Source organism: Candoia aspera, chromosome 4 (assembly GCF_035149785.1).
Source record: "Candoia aspera isolate rCanAsp1 chromosome 4, rCanAsp1.hap2, whole genome shotgun sequence".
Taxonomy (NCBI): Eukaryota; Metazoa; Chordata; class Lepidosauria; order Squamata; family Boidae; genus Candoia; species Candoia aspera.
This window is the reverse complement of record NC_086156.1, coordinates 68,039,812-68,059,622: the sequence shown is the minus strand read 5'-3', so window position 1 is coordinate 68,059,622 and position 19,811 is coordinate 68,039,812. Positions and strand designations below refer to the sequence as shown.

At 39.1% G+C, this 19,811-nt stretch overlaps 1 protein-coding gene across 3 annotated transcripts in view; it reads right to left on the bottom strand.

Annotated features, from left to right (window-relative positions):
* Nucleotides 1-19,811, bottom strand: part of YTHDC1 (YTH N6-methyladenosine RNA binding protein C1) — a 32,783-nt gene that overhangs the window by 2,155 nt on the left and 10,817 nt on the right. Inside the window, exons 2-15 of one of the 3 annotated variants that reach the window (XM_063300350.1) lie at nucleotides 16,303-16,404; nucleotides 15,146-15,477; nucleotides 14,434-14,842; nucleotides 12,084-12,173; nucleotides 11,562-11,615; nucleotides 10,860-10,954; nucleotides 9,612-9,720; nucleotides 9,413-9,530; nucleotides 7,746-7,830; nucleotides 5,963-6,129; nucleotides 3,621-3,703; nucleotides 2,847-2,883; nucleotides 2,723-2,762; nucleotides 2,568-2,630 (exon numbers count right to left, since the gene is read on the bottom strand). In XM_063300350.1, the coding sequence (XP_063156420.1) occupies nucleotides 2,568-2,630; nucleotides 2,723-2,762; nucleotides 2,847-2,883; nucleotides 3,621-3,703; nucleotides 5,963-6,129; nucleotides 7,746-7,830; nucleotides 9,413-9,530; nucleotides 9,612-9,720; nucleotides 10,860-10,954; nucleotides 11,562-11,615; nucleotides 12,084-12,173; nucleotides 14,434-14,842; nucleotides 15,146-15,477; nucleotides 16,303-16,404 (1,784 nt within the window). The remainder of the gene's footprint in view (nucleotides 1-2,567; nucleotides 2,631-2,722; nucleotides 2,763-2,846; nucleotides 2,884-3,620; nucleotides 3,704-5,962; nucleotides 6,130-7,745; nucleotides 7,831-9,412; nucleotides 9,531-9,611; nucleotides 9,721-10,859; nucleotides 10,955-11,561; nucleotides 11,616-12,083; nucleotides 12,174-14,433; nucleotides 14,843-15,145; nucleotides 15,478-16,302; nucleotides 16,405-19,811) is intronic. The other 2 variants (XM_063300352.1, XM_063300353.1) reach the window with 2 other exon arrangements.

Genomic DNA, 19,811 nt, shown 5'->3' with positions numbered 1-19,811 from the left:
GATACTATTCATGTTTTTTTTTTGGAGGATCTCTTATGAAGGATACCATGTACCAAATTATATATCAATAGGTTCATGGGAATTCACTTTTCAAAGGAAAGAAACTGCTGGCAATTTAATTTTTTACAGAATTAAATGAATACTGGTTGACCATTACAAGACTGTATCTGCCAACTTTCATACGAATTTGCCTAGGGAAGCTGTGCAAAAGGAGACTCCCAAAGTAGACTTTTTGTGGCTAAGTTTATTAAAACAGTAAACATTAACTAGTGCAAAACATTCCATGCACAAAGTAGATTATTTCAGGTCAATGGTAGTCCAAACAAAACATGCATTTTGAGTAGATGTATTTTTTGGGGTGGGTGTGGGCTAGAGAATGAGAAAAGTCTGTTGGTGATATCTAAGGGGAGATAGGGAAAGACAGGCACTAGGAAGATTGAGGAAAAGGAGGAATGAGTAAACCAGTTTGATATGTTGCACTTAAAACTATATGAGAATCTGAAAAATTCACAAGGACAGCTGCAAGAGCTAGGAAATTAAGAATGAAAAATAGATTCAGGTTTTTGTGTGTGTGTGTGTGTGTGTTCAGATCAAGTGGAATCAAAATCAGAAAATACAACAGGAGAGGATGTGAACTGCAACAGAAAACCTATCTGGCAGGTATTCTCAGAATATTGTATATTTTAGCATATTGTACCTAAAGGTGATGACTAGATTTTCATACTACTTGGCATCAAGATCTCAATATTGGGATAAAAGTCATGCATCTCTTTTCCCTAGATTAGCTTCAGTAGCTGTTCTGGAAACTGCTACATTACTACTTGTTTGAGATATGAATGCTGATTAGTCAGTTTGCATGATAAAACATATTTGAAATCATCTACGCCAAATAGTCAGTTTTAGTTATACTGCATATATCTTTTTCATGAGACCCACTTAAAAAAAGATATTGGAGTAATGAGAATGGAGGTGATTGGTGGTAAGAAGCTCTTAACTTGCCTCAACAGGAAATTTTTTTAAAAAGTGTTTCTTTGTTAGAAATGCATCAGGAAAACTAAAATACTGAAACTGTAAGAGCAGTTGTGTTGGAACTGAATGTCCTAGAATGTTCCATTTCTCTTTCAAACCATGCTGAACAGTTTTGTGGCATGGTTTGGTAGTTTTTTTAAAAGTTAATCCTTCTGGAAAACCACCATGTTGAATACCATAAATCGTTTTCAATTTGGGGGATTAACTTCCCCAAGAAAACAGCTAGATCACCCCAGAACATCTGGAGGAGAAATGGAATGTTCTGGAAATTTTCTGGAATCACATAGCTTATGTCAGCCTTGCGAGGTAGTCCAGACAGGAAGCACACTCAGATGAACTAATTCTACTTTATTGTAAAGTTACATTAACAGAATCTTGCAAGTCTGAAATTACATTTTCCCACATTGCCTTTACAGCCCAAGAAACCAGGGAGGGACCCTTCTGAGGTGTCTGTCACACCCACATTCTTGCTGCAAGCTAAGCTGCTTCTTATCTAACCGTTCCCCTGGTTGTGGGCTCTTCTCCATCTTCCAAGGTCATTCCCACATACCGTTGCTTCGATGGCCTCTTAAGAATTGACTAGTCGAGACCATTTTTTTTCTCCTCATACTCATCTGAAGTGCTACTATTTCTACCACAGCATTTCTTTGGAGAAGACTTGGATTTGTTTTTCAGCTATTGGTTTTATTATTGCTTTTCTTCAATTATTGGCCAATTGGGGTACAACCCCTCTGCTTTGAATGTGTAAGCTACTTTAGTCCAGTTTCTCTTTTCATCTCTATTCCACGGATATACAGCAGAGTCTTTTCTGAACTGTTTTGCAGGTTTACCGTGTGAGTATGAAACTCTCTAGTTTTTCAGGGGCTTTGGTTTGCCTATAGTCTTGGCAGCCTTAAAAAATCAGTTTGGTATTAGGAGCTTTAACTTCCCAAATACTTCTCACCCACTGTTTCCTATTTAGTTCAAGAGTGCAAACACACAGCCTGTTAAGTACCCTTTTGTGGTCCCAGGAGCCTCTCTTCCCAAAGTGTAAGGGACAAAACATGGGCCCTTTCTTTTGCCCTGGGGTGTGTATGTGTGTGTGTCAGAGAGGGGGGAGGGGGGAGAGAGAGAGAAAAAAGGGGTAAGCACCCCGCAAAAAAGCTTTGGGGATGCTTAAAACACTCATTTTCCCACTAAGGTCATGTATAACAACTTTTAAATGGACTATGGCATGAAGAACATTACATGAAATGTATAGTTGCTACTTTAACTTCTATCCTACTGATTTCATAGGTGGAAATTGCTATGCCAAGAATGCATTTTCACAAGAATTATGTCTTGATTGGACCTCTCTAACTCAGTCCTTTTATTAAAAATAGTAATTAAAATTAGGAAGTTACACCATAAAATTCTTCTCAAACTTCCCAAGTGAGGCTTAAAGCAACAGCAAAATGCTGTTTCCCACATAAATGAGAAGTACAGCTGTGAACAGTAACATCACCTGATAATGCTATGGTTGTACTTGTACTAAAAGTAAAGAATACAAAATTACAAACCATTCCTTGCCAAGGTGGTGGTGGTCCCATGTTGTGAAATTCTCTCACATAATCATTGTAAGACTAGAAAAAAGAAAACACATATGCAAGAATGTCAAAATCAAGCAATATTAAAGCCACCTACAGCTACCACATATGAAAAACCATAAACTTACCCCATTTAAGAAGACATCTCTCCGAACTCCCGAAAATCGTCTGTTGGGAATAAGATTTGTTAAATTAGACACAAATAGTCAGATACCTTAGCTTAGAAAACAGTATTGTTAAAACATCTCTTACCTGTCTATATCTTGGTATCTGGGGTCTTTTAAATACCCTGTTTAAAATCAAGCAGCATTGCGTATCATATTTATTATATCTGGCAACATAAATAACCATTACCATCTTTACCTTAAGCATGCTACTGCCTTGCTACTCATAAGGAGTGATCCTTCTCTTCCCAATTGGCCCATTAATTTCAGTTTTAGGATAACTGTGTAACACTTTATGGCAAAGGCAGTAAAGATGTTGCCCTCCAGGAGGCTAAATTTTAATTAATACCATCTTGTATCTTTAGCCAGACTGGCTGGGGCTACTGGAATCTGTTTAGCCATATATGAAAGACCACTGCTGCCACCCCACCACCAGACATTGGGTAAAATTAAGTGAACAGTCTGTAAGATGCATGGGATTATTCAGAATACAAGGCAGTTTATGTAAACTGATTCCTTTGTTTAAGTTTTGGTTTAACTTACACATGAACAAAAGCTAGTACATTCTTTTGAATGCCTCTGCATTACTGTCTTAGGATGCCTCTCTATTCATCCAAAAAGGGCCATGTTGTTGCATGACTATTTTAGACTTTCATTTGTGTGATGGTTTTTCCAAGAAGGACCCTGTATTCTTAAATGCATTCCATTATATTCTCATATCTGCAGTTATCTTAATCAGAGCTCTTAAGACCCTGTCCTTAAATGCTTTATTTAATATTCACATTCCCACATGATCTTATGACTATTTTAATACACAAATCTGTAAATTTGTGCATATACATTTAAATAGTAAGATATTAACCTGGTCTTTGGTGAAACTCAGGGGGATAATCAATCCTTGGTTTCTTTCTGCTGTTATGAATATCATAATCCTCTGGTCGACGCCTACATAAATTAGACAATAATTAAGAACTGTCTGGAACAACCAGCATAAATAAAACATCTTCAGAAGGACCCACCAGAACAGCCCACAACAACTTTTTGGGGGCTTTTTTAGTGTGTTTTCTTTAATTCCCTATGTGAGTTTCACAGAATTTGTCACAAAGAATTTGTATTTCTGGTAGCAACAAAATGTACATTTTTAACTAGAATGTTATGATGTGAAGATTTTAGATTGTTAACATGGAACTTGATCCAACCATACCTAAATCCAATCTTAATATGAATGTCTTTAAAAATCCCACTGACTTTTTGGGGTATTGGTCTCCTGTGTCCATAAAACTTTCAGCATAAAATCTACTTGATGCTTACACATTTTCTATGTTGAAGTTTATCCTGCAAGCATAAGCCAATTTGTGAACACCATTTTATACACTTGATCTGATTAACTGTCTTACTTGGTCTGTGAAAAACTTGATCGATTTCCAACATGCAAATCCCACCCCTGCCTAGACACAATTACTAGTTACAGAGAAAAACATTTAAGACATGAATATTTTAACAACGTTATACTCTTGGAATTGGAGCCTGTTATTTTAGGCTTTTTGATTAATTTTAGTAAAATGAATTTTAAATTCATTTTACTAGTAGAAATTGGATGCTTTTGGAAATGGTACTTTCAGATTTCTTATTCTCGATTGCTCTTCACTGTTCATTAGCATGTCACTGCATGTTCCCTTCCAAATGCACCTTCATGATTTCTATAACAAGGAAACACGAACAGACCTCGAAATGATTCCTCTCGCCTCCCCACATTATTTAAGTTATCATTCTTAAGAACAAGTACCACAATTCTGAGAAAATAAAGCAACTGTATGTACAGCAAAAAAGAGATTTAGAAAATAGCTGGTGTAAAGAATAAACATACCGCTTTCTTGTAGTTTGAGTGTGCACTTACGACCGGTATAATATATGATAGTAACAGTTCATATAGTAGTCCAACTACTGACTTTAAGCTGAAAGCCACATACATAAATGGAGGCCCTGGCAGGCTTGAGAAGGTGTGATGGTGTTATAATGTATAGTTTGCAGTCCATTGCAAAACCTTCACTTGTAAATACTTTATTGCACTGGAAATCTCTTAGGGCTTAACTTCAAAAGCCATCTTGGTGCTCAGTCCTTTTATGCCCAAAGAAAGGGGGGTTGCTGCCAGGATTCCTCCTACCTACAGGTTACAGTGTCCTTTAAGAGCAGGGATATGGGGACTCGTTGGATATCTGTACCTACCACAGGACACTTCCACAACTGGAAACTCTAACCAAAAAGTTTCAGCCCAAACCACACAGTCTTTAGCAGAAAAGCTTTAGATTTATCAGAAAGCAAAGTGGCTACACAGGGATCAGGGAAACGTGTTGGATAGAAGGGATTATTATCAGTCCTTTGCAAAGACTCCTCCAATTCTGTAACAAGATACACCCTTCTTTCTGGGGAATGTTGGTAAGTTCATAGAGCAGTGATCAATAACCATGGCGATCCTCTAAAACCACTTTTTAAGTCCACAGGTGCTGCCAGCATCTGGAAAGGTTGTGTACACAGACACAGCAACAGCCATTCTTTTTGGTTTGTTGCCGGGTCTCCAAGGGCTACTTCCTTTGGAGAGAACCTACGGCTTCCAGAAGCTCAGCAAGATGTAAGAGAATATTTGGCAATGGGCTTAACCACAGCACGGTGATACAATTTGAAACAGTCCCAAACACGCTCTTCTTGAACAGCAAAATATTACAAATATTTTATCCTCAAAATGAGGCGACCGTCTTCTGCAAAATTATAAGTGATCCTGATAAAAGTCCCATATTTGACAAGGCTTATCCAGAGATATACCTGAAAGAAAAGGCTTTTACAAGATATTAACACATTTTGGAACACACAGACTTGATTTTCCTCCACCTAACCTGGTCTTGAAAAAAAATCAGCTTACCTACAATTAACAGATCCATATAATCTGCATAAAAATCTAGTCAAAGCTAGATTTACATGTACTTATTTTCTGTGTAAGCAAAATGTCCCCATTTTCCTCTTGAAAGTGACAAACTGGGGGAGAGGGACAATGTGAAATCCTCAATGAAGCCACAAACCCGTCCATGCAGCTTGATGTGAGGATTTTCTCTCTTCTTGATTGCAGGGAAAGCTTTTTGATGAATCATATTCCTCCATCACGTTATTCTGACACATGTGCCTACTATCAGTCCAAAGAATGTTTCTAACCTTCCCACATCTCGGAGTGGCTCTCGACGGGATGGGCGTCCTCTTGACCGGGGCTGAGAGTGCATTCTTCTCTTATGACGCATTTTATGAATGATTTGATACAAGTCAATACTTTCATCAGGAGGGAATAGGAGACAAAGCTGGGTTCCACATTCAAGCTCAATTTCCTGTAACAATTAAATGTTGATGTTATAAGTTCATGTTCAAGCCCATGCAAGGGAATCAATGTTTAATTATGTGGTTTCATTCTAAGACAATATGTATACAATTTATGAGTTCTAACACTAATTTAAGAAACACGTGAAAGCTCAACTTAACAAAAGCTCATTAAGCCACTTAAGTTGTATATGTTGTAGTGATCTTAGTGAAATCAACAAGAGAGATGGATCAAGGCAGGTGTATAGTTACAGGTAGTCCTTGACCTATGACCAGTCAGTGACTGTTCCAAGTTATAATGGTGCTGAACAATGGTCCTTGGAGTTCTAGCTGTCCCAGCACCCTCGCAGTCACGTGACCACGATCTGAGTGCTTGGCAACCCATTCTTACTTATAACCAGTTGCCAAGTGCCCTGTGATCATATAATAGCCATTTGCAACCTTCCCTGCCAGCTTCCCCAGAAAGTCAATGGGGAAGCCAGCAGGAAGGTTGCAAGTTGCTGGGGTAAGTCTCTCCCACCCACACACCCTCCCCCAGCCACTCTGCACTCGCACCATGCTGGCCATCCGTGCACCCTCCCCAACCCAGGTGGCTCCTCTTGCATACGCTCCGCAACCCACGTGGTGCCTCTCACACACCCTCCCCAACCTATGCTGCACACCCGTGCACTGTCCCCAACCTGCACAGTGCCTCTCACACATCCTTGCGCACCCTCCCTGACCCATGTGACACCCCTGCGCACCCTCTCCGACCCATGTAGTGCCTCTTGCACCCCCTCACTGACCTGCGTGGCACTTCTCACACCCTCCCCTGCATCCCCGTGCACCCCCTCATCCCCCCCACCAGCAGCCACTTACCTGCCTGCTGGCCTGGGACTTGCAACTTCCTGCTGGCTTCCCCAGTGACTTTGGTTGTGGGAAGCCAGCAGGAAGTTGCCTCACCTAACAATGGTGGGATTCAGTTAACAACAGGAACTGGAACGGCAGGGATTGCCATTGCTAAGCAATGTGGTTGTGCTTTATAACATCACTTAGCAACAGAAATTCTAGTCCCAATTGCCATCATAAGTCTAGGACTACCTGTATATGTTTCCTTTAACACACACACACACACACACACGCACAGACCCCAACTGTAAATATTCATGTTTGGTAAAATAGACCATTTTCATACAAGTTCTTACCTCAATTTGTGAAAAGGGAGAATGCCAATCTGTCATGTGATATGCTGTGGCTGTGATATGCTTACCACTGCTGTTTTGTCATCTTCCCTCCCACCAGCTCAGTACCTGTTATATCTTTATTTTTCCTTTATTAAGAGTGCTTTCACTAAAGAGTTGAATGACAATTCCTCTGGCTTCAAGAAATTTTGTTAGAGAAATCTGCTTACAGTGGTATATTTTATTTTTAATGAACTTGCTGTACTTCCCCAGATGCTTTAATAAAATATTTGGGAGTGCAATTTTTTACCAAGACATTATCACAATTATTTATTTATGAAACTGTCAAACAAGATTAACAGAAGCAGCTTTCAAAGATGGACAACTGTATCATAAAAAAAGGATTAAGAATATTTTGAAATACTGGGCTTAATGTTTTGAAGAGAAATCAAAGGCAGTTGACAAACCTGTCCATCACGTCCAATCTTTACTGGCTTATGTTCATTCCAAGGATTGGTCAGGTGAGCAGATTTTGTGAATGGCAATTCACGCCTAAAAATATGATATGACACACTTTCTCATACAATGAAGTGTAACTTAAAAAAAAATACGATGAGGATCCAACTAGCAATGGATCAATCAATGAAGCAGAGGCTAAATCCCATGGGGTCATAATGCTCACCTCAGAAAGCAAATATTACAATCTCCAAAATTTGTCTTCAGTTCTGATTAAGTAGTTCTGAGGCAGATAATAACTTAAACTTTCCTTTGTCCTTCCTTCCTATCCAATTTCCACAACCCTGTGAGCCCCTCACCCAAACCCTTGCTCTGGCAACAGAGGATGCAAACGAAGAGTGACAAAAATGTAACTTTCCCAACATAAATGACATAACATAATGCTGGAAAACTTTGTTATCCAGTGCTCCTCCTGTCTGCCACCCAACACCACCCAAGTTAAGCAAGGTAGGAGAAGGAAAAAAAAAAGTATCTGGGGCAGAAAAGAAAATATTGGATGCTATGGGAGGGACCAGGTAAATGATCAGTCCTGTTTTCCTCTCACCTTAATCAATCAGATTGATTAATGGATTGTGTGCCCTCAAGCTGTTGTTGACTGTTAGCAACCACATAGATTTTCTCCATGATAATCAATCAGAGACAGGCTAATCTACTGAAATAGGCTAATCTACTGAAATTTCAGAGAACTAAGCTTTCTATTCAGTTTGGGGAAAGAGTATGAGGTATTATCTTTTGGAATCAAATTCCAAGCTTAACTTTGGCAAACCTGTTTATCATTATTAACAAAATCCTCTATGCAATTTTTAAAAACTGATATAATTAAGTTTCACTATTTTCAGTTATATTTCTAGTGAAAAAAACAGGAAGGAATTCCAAGCTTTGGAAAAAATGGGATTGTAATCCTTAATGAACTGGAAGGGACAAAACATATAATCCCTAAATTTTCAAACAATCTTTCTTCGAGTCTCAGAGTCACATTTCTAGCACAATTTCCCACTGCAGGAAAAAAAATGCAATCTTTGGCTCCTCTTCCCATTTACACTTAATGTCTTCAAAATCCACCCAGGGGTAGGAAAGAAAGCCATCTATCAACAGAAGACAAATAAGAATGATTCTACAACAAAAAGCACTAATTCAGAGCCTGTCAATATCTTAAAACAAAAACCACAGCAGAAGCATGGCAATAGTACATTATACAGGAGGAAGAAAATGGGGTATAAGAATCCCTGACTTTATGCCCCAAAATATGTACAGTACCTCCAAGCCATTTAAATGATTATATCTTTCAATGCCATACTTAAAGTCAAGTCTCTCTTGAGTCAGGCTCAACTCTTGGTGACTACATGAAATGTCCATATAGTTTTCTTGGTAACAATACAGATGTTCACACTGCTTTCTTCTGAGATTTTTTCAACTTCCCATTTGATCCCACAGCCCAAGATTTCCTGCTGATCTCTCATCCAAGTACTGACTAGATCTGACACTACTATTTTGTTGTTGTTGTTGTTAAGATCAGTCAAGGTTAGGTAGTGACTTGTAACTAAACATTATATATCTGTTCTATACCAAATAGCCTATCCAACCACAATTTTCATTTTCTAATTTCCACCAATTTTACCTGCATATCCAATCTATCTTAAATACTCCTCCCAGCATTTTTGCATTCATTCCTGCAGGTAGCACCCAATGTATGGGGGACCCTCCATGATGAGATTCAGAAGCAAGCCTTGCAAATCCTGTAAGAATTAAAACATTGTGATGAGGCCACTTATCCAAATAACTTTTGATTTCTGAATGCATGTATTCCTTTTACTCACCTTGGAATTTTCCACTCTCTCTTACAGAAAATATCAAGATCACGCTTCTTGCTGATCTGAAGGCAGCATTGAGCTTTTTCTCATTGACTGGAAGGGTTGACCAAACACCCTGTGGAGATATCAAAAGATAATTTACAAACAAAAAGCTATCTGATGGGTTCAAGTTCAAGTTTGGAATACATTCAGCAACACAACTTCATATTTTATCTGAACAAGGCTTCAGTTTTTATCCCTGCAATCTCCAGATCCAGACAGCAGATCCAAGACAGATATCTGTCTGAACCATAAAAGAACTACTGTCAGAAAGTGCAGAAAGTATGAGACAAGCTCAAATAATGTCCAACTAAGAGAGCTTTAGAGGCAGTTTGGTGTAGTGGTTAAGGCATCAGACTAGAAACCGGGAGACTGTGAGTTCTAGTACCACCTTAGGCACAAAGCCAGCTGGGTAACCTTGGGCCAGTTACTTCCTCTCAGCCCTAGGAAGGAGGCAATGGCAAACTGCTTCTGAAAAACCTTGCCAAGAAAACTGCAGGGACTTGTCCAAGCAGTCTCCGAGAATCGGACACAATTAAATGCATGGATTAAAAAGAGAGAGAGTGTGCTTTATGTATTTATGCATGCAAAAGGAAATTTGGGAAGGAGCCAGAGATATTCATGTTTTCAGTAACCTACAGATAACATTCACTAAGTTTAAAGCATAAGAAAATATAACTCATTTTAAACCAGGATGTGATATTCCTCTTTTCTCCTATCCAACACACACACATACAAAAACAAAGAAAAAATAAAACAGTTGAGACACTACTTAATTATTTTTAACAGTTAGGGGGAGAACAGCCTGTGACACATATATGCTTCTGCAGATCTATTTGGCATTTCCCAGAACCTTAAGCTCAAAATTGTGATTTTCAGCACTGCATTTTTAAAATTTGAGCTCTAAAATAGGTGTATTATGACTCTCAAGAGGCGTAAAGCACCTATTTTGCATAAAACCTACAAATTATGGGGGGAAACAGGAACAAAAAATTTGCTATTACTCATTCCAGTGACATTACTACCAAGCTCCCATGACTTCTGGTGATTGGAAATAATAATTTGAAACATGGGCTAGGGAAAAAACATTATCTATTCTCAGATCAGGCAAGGAACTAAAATGTGTAATAATTAAAAAGAAAACCAATTAATCTGATTCCATGGTTTGCATATATAATTGACTTCACAGTGAAGTAGGAGGAGAATCCAACATACCTTAGCTTTGGCAAGTGAGACATTTTCATGGTTGTTACTTTTTATAAGAAAAAATCTTGCATCTTGGAGAATGTATTTAAGTTTGCTAGTCTGGTCTGGAAGGAAAAAACAAAATAGATAATTGTATTGGTAAACTTTTCTTGTCAAGAAAACATAAATATTTGTAGGATTTGGGGTATAAAGTCTAATTGTTATAATGGCAAAAGTAGCCTCTAATAGAGCATATGCAGTTTCATCCCACAAATTCCTTCTAAATAAAAGGAAGCTATATTTAGAAAACAGAGAATCTGTGCTCTTCAAATGAGTGAATAGCTCAATCCCACCAAATTCAGACTTGAAATCTGTTTCATACCATGCAATGCCAAACTTTAAAAGCAAAATAAGCTATTTAAGGTAAAAGTCAATGTGACATTAATAATGTTCCAATATTTTTATTTATAACAGCCAATGTATAGCCTTGACCAGCCAAATCATTGTTATGAAGTTTGTCTTTCAAAAAGATTAATTAGATTGGTTGTTTGCTTGCTAATTCAGTGATGAAATAATTTTTCCACTAAAAACCCCATGCAAATAATTTGAATTATCCACTAGTATTCATTTCACTGTACATCGGAACATTATGTTATTTGATATTAATTAACAAAGTCAATACAACAGCTTGCAGTGGATGCATGCATTAAAAAGTTCAAATTTAAATTATACCTTTTTGGACAGCACGAACGGAAGATGATAATTTCTCATGCTTCTTTTCTGAACCTGTATTTAGCCAAAGTACATTTGTTCAGATTGAGCCTTAATAGAGATACGATACAAATTCTACAATCTTTTCACAAACTATTTTCATTCATGACAAATTATTCCTCCTGATGCGCACCCACACACACAAAAAGAATGCTGCTCAATGTGCACGAGGATTTGGATTTGAATTTTTTTAGTTGTTTCTTTTTGGGTTTGATTTGTTGGACCAGTTTTCTATAAAGAAAACTAGTCAATGAATCATCATCTTCCAAGTTTAAAAAGTGAAAATTCCATTTAAGCAACAAAATAGAATTAACATAAGAAAGCCCACTTTACCAAATTATTCACACAGAACATGCCAAAATACCAACTAAGTCGGTTCAGCTACATGTCCAAAGCCTATTATGGCCTACAGTTTATTTTCACTGATGTATTTCAAAGGTTTGCTACAGATCGTATCAATAGAGATAAGCAACAACAGAATACCTGCATATGACTCTGATGCAGAGCTTCCACTTCTATCAAAAACAATTGGAGAGATGCCTCTAGCTCTTTTCCTTGCCTTCTTTTTCTCATCTAAGATCATCAAAATAAGCAACAGCAGTACTTTAAAGGTTCACACCAAAAAGAAATATTTGCAAGAAAATATGATTTGAAATATTTAGGGATACAGTTGACTCGCAAAAGATTTAAAATCCTTATTAGGCCAGAATTCGGAGAACTATAACATTTGTTCCCAAAACACAAGAAGTTTAGACAACTTGCTCTGAACAGAAACACTGCCAGCCAAAGCTGTATTTGAAACTCAGGGAAACCTCTGGAGTGTGCGTGTAAGGGCTACTGCTCAAAGTTAAAAATAAAAGAGTATTAACCTCCATTTAGAATATCACCAATTCTTCAGGTCATAGCTGTAATGCAATTAAGTATATTCTTATTTATAAACATAGTTGCACGTCTAAATTAGGTCCCAATGTATACATATGAATTAACTGTAATTGCCTCATTTGCATAATTTAAAGTCCCACTGGTTATATCTGAATAACAGAATCACAAAGGAAATTCCTGTATCAATGCTGCAGATTCTCCATCGGAAATATGAACACTGAGAAAAAAAGACAGAATGCCAGGTGTCTATTTCACCTCTCCACTGTGAAGAACATTTAGATTTTTTGTCTTCAAAGTGAAATTAAAGCTTGCCATATTCAAGTAACACTGAACTGGGTGAGATTATACCCTGAAAAATGACAACCAAATCACTTGTCATGTCTTATGATTATTCCAATCACAATGTTTAGAATGATTAGAGAAATAACAAGAAAAGACTTGACACGAGTAAAAAAAACACATGACTTATATAAAATAGGAACTAGCAAATGCATGTACAGAAAAAAATATATGGGTAGTCCTTGCTTAACGATGCTAATTGGGACCAGAATTTCCATCACTAAGCGATACACTCATAAAGCTGGATGTCACGTGACTGCATTGCTTAGTAATGGCAATCCTGGCAGTCCCCATGGCCAACATTAAGTGAGGATTGCGGATTGTTAAGCAAGGACCTCCTAGCAACTTCCTGCCAGCTTCCAAGAAGCAAAGACAGTGGGGAAGCCGGCAGGAAACTGCACGTCCCAGGCGGCTTGGTGTAAGTGCAGCCAGGCATGGCTGCTGTGCAGGTGTCTGGCAAGGCACGGTGCAAGTGCAGCCAGGCATAGCTGCTGCAAGGTGGGGGAGGGTATGCAGGTGGCTGGCATGGCACAACTGCGGCTGGGCTGAGGGTAGCTGCTGCTGGGTTGGTGAGGGTGCGTAGGTAGCCAGAGAGGAGTGTGGTCTGGCCGGGGATGGCTGCTGCCAGATGGGGGAGACTTACTGGAGTGACTTGTAACCTTACCTGCTGGCTTCCCCATTGACTTTGCTTGTGGGAAGCTGGAAGGTTTAAAATGGTAATCATGTGATCATGGGACGTTGCAAGGTGCGAGCCGGTTGCCAAATGCCCAGATCACAATCATGTGACTGTAGAGGTGCTGGGATGGCCAGAACTTTGAGGACCAGTCAATAAGTACCACTTGTTCAGTGCGGTCGTAACTTTAAACGGTTGCTGAACAAATGGATGTTAACTGAGGACTACCTGATGGCTAATAGATTGAACAAAGCTCAATGATTCAGGAATAGAATGTTCTGGAAAACATTTAATGTTCTGTTACCCTTGGGACCATACTATTTTTTCCCCACAATTAACTAATCCAGTGGTTTCTGGAAGTAAATCCTCCAGACTGAATGTAGTCTAGATCACCTAGACATGGTGTTCCAAGACTACATAGACCTGATTTAGGGCCAGACCACCCCCATGTTATCTTGAACTACTTCAAGAATTTATATGCTTTATGGATGGCTAACAATTTGAAAAGCTGCTAGATCTTTGCTATTTGTTTTATCTTTATTCTCGCTGTAATTTTTACTAGCCTTGTTTAGTGATGGAAACTGTAGGTTTAAATCTTAGCTCACTTTGTTTGTTATGATTAAAATAGGTACAAGTATTCAACATAAATAGAACCTGTACTACATTCTGGTTTGAAGAATCTTCCTCACCAATATAGAGATTCCTAAAAAGAGAATTATAGGCAAAAATAATTAATTGCACCAGCAGAACATTCATCTTACGCTTACTGCTTCTGTTCTTCACTGACTTTGGCCTGGAGATCCAACTGTACGATGGAAACCAATGAAGTCTGCCATGGTGTTATCCGTTTTTTTCTGTCCCTACTATTCATAACAAAGCCAGTATTTTTAACTCGAACTGTTGAATACTGACACAGGACAGAAAGAGTTTATTTCCTACCTGATATATCGGAGCCTGAACCAGATCTGACTGACCCATCAGTAAAGGATGCAGATTCAGAATCAGAATCACTAGCTTCACTTCGCGTATCATAATCATTTCCCTCCTTCTGTTCTCTTTCATCTTGATCATATTCTTCTTCCTCATCATCTCCATCTTCTTCTACTTCCTCTTCTTCCTCCTCTCCATCATCATCTTCCTCTTCCTCCTCCTCCTCCTCCTCCTCTTCCTCCTCCATTCCTTCCTCCTCCTCTTCCTCCTCCTCCTCTTCTTCATTTTCAGTATTTCCTGGATCAGAGGAACCACTACTCCCTGTTTCATGGTCTGAACCATAGTCCTCAGAATTTACTTCTTCTTTTGACGAGTGGCTCGACCTGCTTGGCCGTCTCTCCACATCATGCCTTAGCCTCTGTTTATAGAAAACAATCAGCAATCAATGCCTACTATTTTGAGATAAAGAGCTCTAAGCACTTGCTTTAAATATATATTTAATGTGGCTGCAATGTATTTATTCAGTTTAAAAAACAGATCTCTCTTTAAATGTAGTAGAGAACAGAGTAAAAATTAACAGCCAAATATTTGTACTGCTTAAAATTGAGCAAGGAAGGTAACCATCTGAAATGCCTAAGGAACTAATAATATAAAGGAACATGCTGTTGCAGAAAAGATCCTATCCATTTAAGTACAAACAGATTTATACTCCATTACTTACTGAAGAAGCATCTGGAGTAGAAGACTTTGCCCTTCTGTCAGCATCCCTTTTCCTCATACATGCCTTTTCAGGCTGTCCCTTATAGGGATCTCTGGAAGTGCTGCTTGTCATACGCATCTTTCTATCACCTTCTGGACGCTTACTTCTGTCAGACCTTCGATAGTCCTCACTCTTGTATTCCAATACTGGCTTTCCTTTTGCGCTCACAATTCTTTTGTTGTTGCTAACAGAAGAGCTTGGAGGTTTGGGTAAGATCTGCCTTGAGGAATGTAAAGATGGCTTTTGTTTTTTAATTTCAGCTGCTTCCATCCTCTCACTTTTCCTTTTAGAACCTTAAAAAAATAAAAGTTTTTGTTACTTAAATGTTAAAAAGCTTGTTGCAAATACTTTCAGAAAACAATTTTTTCTCATTTAGCATAGGACAAAGCATAAAGAGATATTTGATCTAAATTTTTGACATTCATAATTCTGCAGCTATTAACTTTTTAGCCAGTTCATGAAAAATCCTAGGATCTCTATTTAAAGCTTGGGGAACCAAGGTATGTTTGCGAAAATTACTGGATGAAGATGAGTAATATAGGAAATTATCTCGAACAGAATTCTAGGGGTTTTTTTCCCATTTCACAACAGGGAAACATTTCCTACATACCTGCCTTCAAAGACTTCAAATTATTAGCTATATTTGTTTACTAAGGATAGCAATTACTTACAAGAAATAGTACCAGTTTATTTGGCATATCCTTTTGCATAAGGGGTCTGAATAACTGTTTAGAATGTTTAAAAGTGTGAAGGATATAATCTTGAATATTCTGCAATAATCTAATGGCACACACTGGAGTGTCAAGATAACATACTCTAAATAGCCCAAGCTACATTTGAAAAGCCAGGAGTGATGGGAAGAGAGAATATTTCACAGGGATTTTGCAACACAAATTTTTAGGAAATGAAAAAAGAGAGTACTCAGCAAGCACAAGCAAGACCTCTTGTGTGTTGAGAAAAGCTTTCAAGTTTGCTGCCAGAACACCACTGTAAGGCCCTGACTAGATGCAAAGCTTTCACACAACTGTAAATTATCCAACAGGTGTCATATCTAGTTTGGCTCCAAAATCTGGTTACTCAGCTCTCTGGAGACACAGCCAAGTTGTAAAGTAGCATACCCTTTTTCTCACTTTTATCTTGCTCACTATCAGGGTTGTACAATTCATCATCATGATCAGGTGCATCAGTCAAGATATCATCAAGAACATTCAATTCACCATCTATGAAGAAATAACAAATGACATTTAGATATGGCATAGTTCAGTTTTCAAAAAGGTGAATGAAAAAATACAAGCCAATATCTGACACATTTTATCAGTACCATTCCTTGTCTATTCCATTCAAGCTTATCTAGAATCGAAGTGGAAACCGAGTACTGAGGTAAATTCCGTTAAGACCATCTTGGACTTCATATTTTATATTTTATACTTTACATTTTATATTTTCTATTTATTCATATTTATATTGTATAATGCATTTTTATTCTTTTATTGTAAATGTCTAGAGTTGTTGAATGAGATTGGGTGGTGGAATAAATAAATAAATATGCTTTATATATAAGGCATAATTGTTCTAAGAACTACTAGGGATTTTTTGCTGAGTAATTGTGATATATCTAGCTAGGAATATATAGTCTACACTGTGTGCACAATTATTAGGCAAGTGAGTATCTTGACCATATCATCATCTTTATGCATATTTTCCACCTCCAAGCGTATAAACCTGAATGCTTATTGGATATAAGCATATCAGGTATGTGTATTTGTGTAATGAGGGAGGGTGTGGCCTAAGGAGATCAACACACTATATCAAGGTGTGCATAATTATTAGGCAGCTTCTTTTCCTCAGGCAAAATCGGCCAAAAAAGAGATTTAACTGACTCTGAAAAGTCAAAAATTGTAAACAGTCTTTCAGAGGGATGCAGCACTCTTGAAATAGCTAAGATATTGGGGCGTGACCACAGAACCATTTGTTTTGTTGTAAATAGTCAACAGGGTCGCAAGAAATGTGTTGAGAAAAAAAGACGCAAATTAACTGCCAAAGATTTGAGAAGAATCAAATGTGAAGCTACCAGGAACCCATTATCCTCCAGTGCTGCCATATTCCAGAACTGCAACCTACCTGGAGTGCCCAGAAGTACAAGGTGTTCAGTGCTCAGAGACATGGCCAAGGTAAGGAAGGCTGAAACTTGACCACCACTGAACAAGACACATAAGTTGAAATGGCAAGACTGGGCCAAGAAATATCTGAAGACAGATTTTTCAAAGGTTTTATGGACTGATGAGATGAGAGTGACTCTTGACGGACCAGATGGATGGGCCCGTGGCTGGATCAGTAACGGGCACAGAGCTCCACTTCGACTCAGACGCCAGCAAGGTGGAGGTGGGGTACTGGTATGGGCTGGTATGATTAAAGATGAGCTAGTTGGACCTTTTCAGGTTGAGGATGGACTCAAAATCAACTCCCAAACCTACTGCCAGTTTTTAGAAGACACTTTCTTCAAGCAGTGGTACAGGAAAAAGTCTGCATCTTTCAAGAAGACCATGATGTTTATGCAGGGCAATGCTCCATCGCATGACTCGAAGTACTCCACTGCGTGGCTAGCCAGTAAAGGCCTCAAAGATGAAAGAATAATGACATGGCCCCCTTCCTCACCTGACCTAAACCCTATTGAGAACTTGTGGGCCCTTCTCAAACGGGAGATGTATGGTGAAGGAAAACAGTACACCTCTCTGAACAGTGTCTGGGAGGCTGTGGTTGCTGCTGCACAAAAAGTTGATCGTCAACAGATCAAGAAACTGACAGACTCCATGAATGGAAGGTGCTTATGACCGTTATTGCAAAGAAGGGTGGCTATATTGGTCACTGATTTTTTGTTTGAAATGTCAGAAATGTTTATTTGTAAATTTTGAGTTGTTTATTATTCTCACTTTAACAGATGAAAATAAACGAGTGAGATGGGGGAATTTTCATTTTTCATTTAGTTGCATAATAATTCTGCACACTAACAGTTGCCTAATAATTGTGCATACATAGATATGCTCCTAAGAAAGCCAAAACCTCACTTTTACTTTCTTAAATATTCAGGTTTGAGGTTTGTTAACATTTTGGATTGACCGAGAGCACTGTAGTTGTTCAATAATGAAATTCATCCTCAAAAATACAACTTGCCTAATAATTGTGCATGCAGCGTATACTATTATTGGGAATACAGGTAGTCCTTGACCTACGACCATTCAGTCAGCGATTGTTCCAAGTTAAGACAGTGCTGAACTACTAGTGGTTATGACCAGTCCTTGGAGTTCTGGCCGTCCCAGCACCCCCCAGCACCCCCATGGTCATGTGATTGCAACCTGGGTGCTTGGCAACCCATTTGCACTTATGACTGGTTGCCAAGTGCCTCGCACTCATGTGATTGCCATTTGCAATCTTCCCTGCCAGCTTCCCAGAAAGTCAATGAGGAATCCAGCAGGGAAGGTCACAAATCACTGGGGTAAGTCTTTTCCATCCACACACTCTCCCTCAGTCCTCTGCTACTCACACAGCCTCATGCAGCCTCCCCGACTGGCACCTCTCATGAACCCCATCATACCCTCATGCACTCTCCCTGACCCATGTGGCACCTCTTTTGCACCTTCCCTGGCCGACATGGCATCTCTCATGCCCTCCCTTACCTGTGCACCCTCCCTTACCCTAGCACTCCCTCCTTGATCTGCGTGGCGCCTCTCCCACACCCCCTCACATCTTCCCCGATCCACGTGGTGCCTCTCCTGCACCCTCCCTGACTAGCATCTCTCACGCACCTTCTTGCACCCTTGCATACCCTCCCCAACCCTCCCCTGCACCCCCACACACTCCCTTGTTTGCTCCCCCACTTCCTGCAGGCATGGGATCTGCAACTTCCTGCCAGCTTCTCCACTGACTTTGGTTGTGGGAAGCTGACAGGAAGTTGTCTTGCCTAATGACCGTGGAATTCAGCTAACAATGGCAGTTGGGACTTCAGGGATTGCTGTCACTAAGCAATATGGTTGCATTTTATGACTGCATCACTGAGCAATGGAAATTCCAGTCCCAATTGCTGTTGTAAGTTGAGGACTACCTGTAAAGACTCAGTACCCAGGCATTTATCTCAACCTGTGCTTACGATAATGAGTACTTTGTTAAAAAAAAAAGATTTGGAAAGAACCACAATTTGTAAGAGAGCCAGGCTAGAAACTAAGAGACTGTGAGCTCTAGTCCTGCCTGAGACACAAGGCCTGGTGTGTGATTTTGGGCTAATCACTCTCTTTCAGCCCCAAGAAGAAGGCAATAGCAAAGCACTTCTGCAAATGTTGCCAAGAAGATGTGTCCAAGTAGTTACCAGGAGTCAAGTCTGACTCAAAGGCACACATACAAAAATAAAATATCCTTTAGGGGTCAACATATTGAACTGATTAACATAGTGCTGTATATATTACTGAATCCACACCAAGATGAAACATGCCAATATACAGGTAGTCCTTGTTTAACAACTGCCTCAGACAGCGACCATTCATAGTTACAACAGTGATGAAAAAGTAACTTTGTGACCAACGCCTGCATTTACAACCTTCACAGCATCTCTCTCTCTGTCACATGTTCACCATTA